This window comes from Lolium perenne, chromosome 7, assembly GCF_019359855.2.
Source record: "Lolium perenne isolate Kyuss_39 chromosome 7, Kyuss_2.0, whole genome shotgun sequence".
NCBI lineage: Eukaryota > Viridiplantae > Streptophyta > Magnoliopsida > Poales > Poaceae > Lolium > Lolium perenne.
The window spans coordinates 60931804-60942157 of record NC_067250.2 but is presented as its reverse complement, the minus strand read 5'-3'; the positions used below and the strand labels follow the sequence as shown (position 1 = coordinate 60942157).

The 10354-nt window shown below is 43.7% G+C and overlaps 1 protein-coding gene across 3 annotated transcripts; it reads left to right on the top strand.

The window, feature by feature from the left end:
* Window positions 1-5962: 5962 nt before the first annotated feature.
* LOC127317336 (uncharacterized) lies at window positions 5963-9577 on the top strand. Of its 3 annotated transcripts, XM_071823676.1 has the most exons (6): window positions 5968-7017; window positions 7147-7203; window positions 7307-7476; window positions 8043-8154; window positions 8887-9142; window positions 9256-9577. In XM_071823676.1, exons 1-5 carry the CDS (start codon window positions 6958-6960, stop codon window positions 8899-8901), a joined length of 414 nt encoding a protein of 137 aa, XP_071679777.1. In that variant the 5' UTR covers window positions 5968-6957; the 3' UTR covers window positions 8902-9142; window positions 9256-9577. The 3 variants fall into 3 exon arrangements, 2 of the variants coding, with proteins under 2 accessions (XP_071679777.1, XP_071679778.1); XR_007861063.2 differs by having other exon boundaries at window positions 5963-7017; window positions 7147-7476; window positions 8887-9169; XM_071823677.1 differs by lacking the exon at window positions 7147-7203 and having other exon boundaries at window positions 5970-7017.
* The last annotated feature ends 777 nt before the right edge of the window (window positions 9578-10354 follow it).

Here is a 10354-nt window from a genome sequence, read left to right as displayed (position 1 = left end):
ACCTGACTGGATCGATGTTATTGCTGCTTTCGCTGGAGACGCAGGTAATAAGGCCAACCACGTACGGCACCAGAAAACGACATTCAGTGGGGTGAGGGTGGTTATCGGAGGCAGCAGGGGTGGAGCAGTGGCGGTAGCAAGTCGGGGAGCGATGGTCCATCATGGAGGAAGGATGGTGTCCTTAGCAGAAATGATGTTAGAAGCGGGAAGGAAGGGGAGAAGGAGGGTTCTAGTCCTCTAAAGATCACTAGTGGGGAGGTTAAGGGAGGTAGGGAGGGTGCAAACAAAAGTGTGTGTGTCGAGTTGGAGAGGCCGGAGAAGGAAGGAGGGGGAAGTGCTGTTGAGAAGGGAAAAGAAGGTTTTAATGTCTCAGATGATATGGTGGTGGATGGGAGGAAGGATGGTGAGCACTATGGTGTGGGGAAGGTGTTGAAGGAAACGGAGGGTAAGGTAGGCGAGAAGGAAGGTCAAGGGGTGTCTATGCATGGTCACCTCGATCGAACGGTGGGTATGGAGCCACCTGCACTTGTGACCGTGGGCGAGAAGGCAAGCAAGGAGCTGGGGAAGGAGAATGAGGTGAAGGGTGGGAGACATTTTAAGAGAAGGAACCGGCCTGGTAAGCAGTCGGAGGAGAAGCTGGGTGTTGATGTTGGGGGTAAAAGGGGAGGCGAGCATATGGAGGTGGATGTAGAGGACGTGGAGAACAATAAAAAGCAGAAGGGAGCGGATGGGAGTGCTAAAACTTTGATGTTGAACGCGGGGCTGTCGGAACAGCTCCGCGAAGCCCAATGAGGATTGGAGGATGGAATGGCCGAGGATTGGGGAATGGCCCGGCTGTTCGTGGCCTTCAGGATGTACTGAAGGTGGAGGACCCCGATGTGCTGTTCATATCAGAAACGAAGATGGATAAAAGGAGAATGGAGTGGGTGCGTTGCCAGATAGGTATGCCAAACATGCTAGTAAAAGACAGTGGTGGGGCAAAGCGGTGGCCTAGCGCTGTTCTGGAGAAATGGCATCAACATTAATCTGTTGGGTATGCCATCTAGATATCACATCGATGTTGAAATTACGGAGGATGATGGTTTTAAGTGGAGGTTTACAGGGCTCTATGGTGAACCAAGGCAGGCGGACAGGGATAAAACATTGAGATTGCTTAGGACTCTAAAAAATCACAGTTCTTTACCATGGTTATGTGCGGGGGATTTCAATGAAATTTTGTTTGATTGGGGGAAGGAGGGAGGCACTCCTAGACCGCAAGCTTGCATGGATAAATTTTGTATGGCGTTGGAGGACTGTGAGCTTGCTGATCTAGGCTTTAAGGGAGATGCTTTCACCTGGGGAAATAACAATCATAATGCGGCAAACTACATTCGGGAAAGACTTGACCGAGCAGTAGCCTGCCCAGCATGGCGGAATCGATTCCCTCTATATACAGTTACTCATGTTGAGCCAAGACATTCGGACCATAGGCCGATCATCATTGATCTGGCAAGAGGGGCTCGGTGTAGAAGGGAGAAAGGAGGACCGGTCGTTCCCCGCTTTGAGGCGAGATGGGTGGAGGAGGAGGAGTGTGTGGAGAGGATCAAGCAGAATTGGGGGCATTCAGTGACAATAGAGGGGAAATCTGTGAAGGGGGGGGGGGGGGCTGAAAGCGGTGTTGGGTGACCTGGTACGATGGAGCAGGGAGGTCCTGGGAGATTTAGATAAAAGAGTTTCACATCTAAAGAAGGAGCTAGAAAATTGGAGAAGGGAGCCTATCTCTAAAAAACAAGTGGAGAAGGAAGAGTTGCTTCGGTTTAAGCTGAGTAGGATGGAGGATCAGAGGGAGCTATACTGGAAACAAAGAGCTCATGTGTCTTGGATGAAGGAAGGCGACAGAAATACTAAGTTCTTTCACTCAGTGGCTTCTGGAAGGAAAAGGAAAAATAGGATTAAGGCGCTAAGAAGGGAGGATGGAGTTGTGGTGGAGGAGGATGGGGAGATGAAGGAGGTGGCTACTAACTATTTTATAAACCTTTTTTCCTCTACTGCATGTACTAGAACGGCGGAGCTATTGGATCACATTGATCCATGTGTGATGCCGGCAATGAATGAATCCCTTATGGCGGTGTATACGGAGGATGAGGTCAGGAGTGCACTGGAGAGTATAGGGGACTTAAAAGCGCCTGGGTTAGATGGTATGCCCGCCCTGTTTTATAAGAAATATTAGGATATAGTCGGAAAGGATATTACTACAGAAGTGCTACACTTCTTGAATGATGGCATCTTACCCGATGGGTGGAATGATACTTGTGTGGTGTTGATTCCGAAGGTACCAAATCCCATGAGTATGAAGGATCTTAGGCCTATTAGTTTGTGTAATGTGGTGTACAAACTGATATCCAAAGTATTAGCCAATAGACTCAAGATGCTTCTTCCAGAGATCATTGCACCAAATCAGAGTGCCTTTGTCCCGGGGAGACTGATTACTGACAACATCCTGTTGGCCTATGAATGTACACACTTTATGCAGAATAAGAGGTCTTGATCACAAGGTTTTGCAGCTATTAAATTAGATATGAGCAAAGCATATGATCGTGTGGAGTGGCGTTTTCTGGAGGATATGATGCGGAGGATGGGTTTCAATGAAGTATGGAGGATATGATGCGGAGGATGGGTTTCAATGAAGTATGGATACAGAGAATTATGAGCTGTGTTTCATCAGTAAGCTACAGGATCAAAGTGAATAACACTTACTCCGATACAGTGGTGCCGCAGAGAGGATTACGCCAGGGGGATCCACTGTCGCCGTACCTTTTCCTTATTTGTGGCGAGGCGTTCTCTTGCCTGCTCAATAAGACGGAAGTGGATGGAAGATTAGAGGGTGTGAGGGTGTGTGCAAATGCTCCGAGTTTTAATCATCTTCTGTTCGCGGATGATTCGTTGATTCTTTTGAAAGTTGCTGAAGAGAACTCAACCCATCTGCGGAATATTTTATCTCTGTATGAAGATTGCTCGGGGCAGACTATCAATTTCTCCAAGTCGGCAGCCATGTTTAGCCCCTAAGACGCCAAGAAGGGAGAGAAGGAAGGTAATGGAGGCCTTGCAGATCGATACGGAGGCAAGGAACAAGAAATATTTGGGATTACCAGTGTATGTCGGCAGATCAAAGAAAGGGGCCTTTGCATATCTGAAAGGTAAAATGTGGGGGAAGATTCAAGGGTGGGATGAATGGCTGATGTCAAGGGCAGCGAAGGATGTACTAATAAAGGCGTGTGCACAGGCCATACCCACCTTTGTCATGTCATGCTTCGATATTACAAAGAGTCTCTGTGATGAAATGAGTGCTATGGTGAACTGATTCTGGTGGTCACAACAGAAGGATGAGAGGAAGATCCATTGGATCAGCTGGAAGAAGATGGCTCAGCCAAAGAAGGATGGAGGTTTGGGGTTCAGAGACTTGCATCTATTCAACCTCGCAATGCTGGCTCGACAGGCGTGGAGGCTTTTGACCGACCCACAGTCTCTCAGTATTTCCCAGAGAGCTCAGTGTTAGAGGCTGTAAGGGTGCGGAATATGTCTTATACGTGGCGTAGCATTATGAAGGGAATCGAAGTAATTAAGATGGGCATGATATGGAGAGTTGGAGATGGTACATAGATAAATATATGGCATGATCAGTGGTTAAATAGGGAGGGCTCCAGAAGACCTATCAACCCAAGAGTGAACAACATTCTCAATACAGTTTCCGAGCTGATAAACCCTGTAGCCGAGCAATGGGACATCCCCTTGATTACTGACATTTTCAGAGAGGAGGATGTGGCTGTTATCTTATGTACGCCCCTTCGGAGCGACTTTGAAGATTTCCCAGCCTGGTTCATGAATTCAGATGGGGTCTTCTCCGTCCGCTCAACGTACAAGATGCTTGCTGCACAGAATTGTCAAAACGCGGAGGATTCAGGGGGGTCGGGTACTCTAAAGGAAGGAAAGGAGTTTAACTGGAAGCTTCTGTGGAGGCAGGCATGTGCACCGAAGACGAAGCATTTCCTATGGAGATTGGCACACAACAACCTTCCGTGGAAACTGAATTTTAAAAGGAGAGGTATGGAGGTGGATACCAGATGTCTAATGTGTGGCCGGCTAGACAAGGATGGGGGCCATATATTCCTACATTGCACTCAGGTCAAGAAGTTGTGGCGGCACCTTGAGATGGAGGAGGTCAGGCTGAGACTATGCCAATGTTCCAATGCACAGGATATGTTGATGACCATTTTTCGATATGAAGGAGGAGATGAGGCTGCAGATTATTGCGTTACTCTGGCAGTGGTGGACGGCGAGGAACAAAAGAAATACAAATGATGGAGAGAGGACGGTGGATGAGGTTGCCTTCCAGGTGCGAAGATGGGCAATGGAATTCTCTGAATTCTATGCACAGAAGGGAGTCAAAGCCAGGCAGCCCGAGGAGGTAAGAAGATGGCTACCGCCGGCGGGACATGATCTGCTCAAAATCAATGTTGATGGAGCTTTCTCTGACAACCCAAAAAGAGGGGGTGGGGTTTTTTCATCAGAGATAGAATGGGCCAAGTGGCTGGGGCAGGAGCGGGTATATATGATCGACTTTCCTCAAAGTGCTATTCATACTGAAGTGGTGGCTTGTATACACGCGCTCGAAGCGGCATCGAATTGGGGGATGACCCGGATTATAGTGGAATCCGATTGCGAAGTGCTGGTGAATGCTTTGAACAAGGCCGACTACGACAGATCGCCGATTGGGGTTTTGGTGAGGGATGCAAGAATGCTTGCTAGACTAAACTTTGCTGCTAGCTCTTTCATCTTTTCCAAACGTGATTGTAATAAGGTAGCGCATGCGATAGCGGCGCTAGGAGTTTCGGGTATTTATAGTGAAGGCCAGTTCTGGCCAGACGCTGTTCCCAGTGATGTACTGGGTTTGGTGGCTAGCGAGTTTGCTATGCCTACAAGTTAATGGAATATAGAGTTCCATGTCAAAAAAGAAAGCCGGTCGGCCATGTTCTACTTCGCTGCTGCCCGATAAATGAGTGTGACGACATAGCAAATTTAAAGGCAACTATATGTATCGGCGTCACATCTACCGTCCACTCTCTGTTCTGAGATTGGTAATGCTTTTAACATTTGTTTAATACAAAACTAATAATTGAAATATAATTTTTTTTTATAAAATTAAAGTGATACATGAAAAATATTGTGAAACTATCTGACAAAAAGTAAAACTGATGACATCATTGCTAACATTATTACGGTTTATTTCACAAAAATATTCGTATTTCAGTTATGTTTCAATTATGTTTCAAATATGTTTCATAATTTTGTGAAGGAATTGGTCAGCACATGGCTGATGTCACAGACATAGTGACATCACTCTGGTAGGTGTCCTTCCCTGTAAAAAGAGGTTTTCGGACGATCCAACCTATGTCATCCAGGGCACGGAGTTAGGATCCTCGGACGGTGCAGAGACGAAAAGGAACATGTGGTCCATATTTAGTACATCATGATTCATCCTCCAACGGCCGTGGCATACTACTCGCTGGCAAGAGACTCCTTCTGCGTTGCTGACTAAACCAATAATCCATAACATTTCGGGTAACAAGAAATCACTCGTGCATAAGACTTGAGAGACGAGGATGAAGAAATTGTGATCGGTGCGAGCTTTGTAATCAAGTTCAAGAATCTACGGCGCACATATTATTCAAGTGTATATTCACGGCAAACGTGAGGTCAAATGTGAAGAATTTGGCATGGTCTTAATGATATTGCTCATTGGAATTGACACAATATCCTTATACCATGTGAAACCTGGGAGAAAGATCGTTGCCCTATGGGTCCATCGGTTGTACGTTTATAGACTGGGAAAAGATCCCACAGTGGCAAATACAAAGTTCTTTAAGTATACGATGTGATGTACTACACCATCACGTATACATATATTATTACATGTCTAATACGTGGACCTGATCCATAGAAGAAACCAATCTAGAAAGACCCTTGCCACTCGACTTGTTGTTCCATAATTATATATTTACGTGGTGAGTCGATGACTGTGTAAAAACACGTAACAAGATTGTTGTGATCATTTGAAAAGTTCTTATTCGATTTGGCGGCTATGCTTAACTTGATTGATTTTAGTCTTGACATTTTTGGTTGATAGATATATTATTTTCTTGGTCGGTATGCTTGTTTCCTAATTCTCATGCGTACATGGCCGGTCCTGAGGTTTCGGGGGGCCGGGCGGAAATCTGGGGCCCTATATACTTGAAAATGATGATTCATATATGTATATATGAAGTGTTATCAGAAAATAGCTAAAGTGTATCTAAAAACTTATAAAGTGCGCAAAAACAATATTTAATACCAATAATACATGTATATTGTTTTGAAATTTTATTTAACCATACTAGATGCTGAAGTCATCTTTACTATTATATTCGAGTTCGTACGTCATCAAAAATGTTTGATGTCAAAGATTGAAGACATCTTAACCATTCAATCTTACTAAACATTCTCCCGCTTTATATCTGACCATCCATACAATCCACCGTTTTAGCATCTCCTAAGCGCCGATCACCTTCCAAACTCAACATAAGGAGCATCAAAATTATGGTGCCAGATAAGGAAGCAAACAAATAGTATTAATCGCAGGATCACCATAGTTAAGGGATTTCCTAGATGGAAAGCATACAGCCAGACACAAATCACCGGAATCATTAGTACATGGAAAGCAATCACGACGGTCCATGGCGGAGGAGGAGCGAGGTCTGGTCACACGAGGATATGAACACCAAGATCCGTCCGCCCACCGTCCATGGCAGAGGAGGACCAGGACGAGGTCTGGACACATGAGGATATGGGCACCATGAGGCTACTGTTGCTGACACTCATCGAACGCTGCTACCTAGAGGCCATCTCGCGGCTCCCTGCTCGCGACCTCCGGGTAGCCCTTGCATGAAGCGGGCGTTCGCTAATCTACTGTTGATTTTCATTGTCGTTGGAATGCTCTCACAGGTACAAACACCATTATATCTGAATTACAATTTCGTGGTTGCAGGGTTGCCTTGAATTTTATCCATGTATGTCTGCAAGAATACTTATTCATATTTATTTGTCTTACGATGCCTTCTTTGCAAATTGCAGCTAACATTATTTCAATTTTTCCTCCAATTTCTTGGAGATTCTACTTATAGATGGGAGGTTAGGAGGATGCACAACCATTAACTAAATCTTCTATGTTATTTACTTGTTGACTATTGTAGCACACTGTGTTTTCAGATCCTGAATAATTGTCGTATTGCAGATTTTCCTGCATCGGGAGGTCATACTAGGTCATGTTTATGGCATTGGCGACGGCAGAAGTGGACATGTGGTGGCAATCAGCGAGGAGGATGCCGGGCAGGGGTGCGCGGAACCAGACTGCCAGACCTGGCGGTATTGGCGTTACTGCAGGTGCAACAGCAATTGTTCCATGTCAGTTAAAGATTTCTTTTAAGTACTTTTTTACCTTCTATTGAGGAGATCCGTGGAGCACATTGTCTTAGTTTCTATCTGTATGTACCACCATATATTAGGATTCTATATCATATAAGCATGAACGAATGCCTGTAATACATGTTTCTCCCCTTTGGAAAGATCATTTGGAGTAAATCAAATATTACAAGACAACTCTACATCTGATGCTGCATATTTATGTCATTTACCTCTCTCACCAGAATTCTTTCATCAATGAAATCATGTTCAGCAGGTTACCTCTGGTTCAATCTCACCTAATAATCAACAACGTAGATGTTTGTAAGAATTTATCTTTTTTCTATCCTACTCTTCTAGAGTGACACACACTGGCTTACAAGAACTGGTGCTTCTGTTTATTTAGCTAATTAATCTTAATGGCTTACCCCTCCCTTTATAAAAGAATAGAAGCTATACTAAAACATTAGGAGATATCAATCTTAAACGCCAAACTATAGAGTATACATAACTTTTCTTAACAAGGAAGGGATATGCATTCTTTGACATGATCAAGGAAATGGCATCAGGTACATCACGAAGGGCGAGATCAATGTGCATACTCCATTTGGGAACATGAAGCTGTCCACAAATAAAATGGGTGGATTCACTTGCCTCAAAAAGGACGATGGACACAACATGGTATGCATACCATATGTGCTGCTTTGAGTTTATTATTGAAAACATGTACATCTTGTTTCTGTGATACATTTAGCAGACTGGTCCAGTCCTATTTTGACTGGATAAATGACAGTGGAAGAAGTAGCTTAGAACCGGTCAATGTATATGTAGTTTTTTCACATATTGATAATTTAACCATTTGTACCTTGAATGGAGGTTCGATGCAACAAATAGTACACACAACCAAATAGCGCTAAAGCTCTAGCAATGTTAGTAAATTTGTTTATTATCCCGAAATATTGCTGAATCGATTCTATCCCTGTAAAGCTCTTGATCTGTCAAAGGAGAAATGCTTGAGTTTTTGGTCTGTCTTTGTTGTTGTGCCTATGATGACATATTCACCTAGGAATATATCAAGCTGCAACGGTCAAGCTACTGCTTGTTGTACCTTTAGTTCTGCATCTTTCAAATAAACATGTGAATTTATCTGGGGCCATTACATGATTTTGCCGCCTGTTCTTATTGTTTTATAATCTCACTTCAGAATCGAATCTTGCATATTATTTATGTGAATTTATAAAATTATTTAGAACATTTATAATGTATCTCTACATGAATTCACCCTATTCAGTTCAAACATATACAAGACGAACCGCGTGCACCAAAATATATAGGAAGAGTTGGTAATTTCATATAATAGTATTAGCTTTTCCTTTGATTTGTTTTCTAAATGTATATTGTGCTCCTCCACAGGGTATACTAAAATGATGTATCTGACACCTATATATTTGCATGCATTGTGCAACATGGAAGGAGAAACTTTTTCATCCACTTCGCCAATAAAGTCCAGGCTGGATTTATGTGAACTAGAAGCTAACATGGTGTCATCGAGAAATTTTACAAGTGAATAGATATATTTTGAAAATTTCATCAGTTTCCTTTTCAGAAATCTTGAGTTGGTGCATTTCATGTTCCAGTGAAGCGCAAAAAAAGTGAATGGGCGAAGCAGGTGAACCTTAAGTTTGCTGATATTCTTGTATGATCATATATCATTTCCCCTTACAGCCATAAATTTTGCTGCCAGGATTTTAATGAATTTTGATATATTTTTAAATTTTGTAGTTCATGGATGCGAGGGAGCTTAATTTTATGGACGTTTTCAGAAATAACACACCAGCATTGGCAACGAGGAAATGTTGTTGGAGGTGACAAAAAGATCACCAAGTTTTACACAACATACCTTGAGGGAATATAAAAACTTGTTGAGAACTCACTGGGTTTACACAACGAACAATTGTTACATTTGCACGGGAGTAGAGCTTATAGTTAATAAGAGATGAGTAGTTTGTCCATTATTTGTACTGGGAGAAAAGTGCAATGTCAATGTACTTAAAATGCTATCTTGATATCCTTTCTATACACTCGATTTTTCACATTATTTCTATGTGCAAAAGCATGCGACACCGTAGCAACGCATGGGCATTCAACTAGTGTTCATGGTATGCCAATATCCATCTTGTAGATTTATTACCTCGGCGTCAACTATGCCTAGAACCATGTCGCCAAAGAGGGTATGGGTACAATGCAACCTCTTCTCGGTGTGGTTATTTAAGGGCCGACGATGGGTAGTCTCCAGCTAATATCCAGGAACAATCGAACCATGCAGCTTATGGCACAAAAATGATGGGGATAAGTTTATATGGCCTTGCAATCACGCGTATGCCCATGATCAGAGAAATCAACGCGTAATTGAAAACATAAAAGATTCAACAAATAGTGAAAGAAAAACAGAATCATTTTCTAATGGGAAGAAAAATACTTCGTGTTCTACCCTAGTAAACCCTAGTAACTCGATTGTGTGTTGCATTAACTTTTTTTTAAATAAGAGTGCTGATTGGTCTTGTACCCTGGTCTAGACATCTGGCACTTTACCTCAATTTTTAATTCAATGGGACCCAAACCAGTCACTAAGAGCATCTCCAGCCGCCTCCCTCAAAGGGATTTGGGGCACGCCGGATAAAAAAAACGTTCCCAGCCGCGTGCCCCAAAGCCTCTTTCTATCCGGCGCGGCTCAATACGGTGTTCGGCGCCCCGAGCCCGTCCCCGCTATGCAGGGGACGCTCGGGGCACACCGGACACACCGAAATGAGAGGCGAGGAGGCGCGGGCTCGACGCGTCAACGGCTCAGACGCTCAACCGCCGCCTACGTAGCGACGGTGCA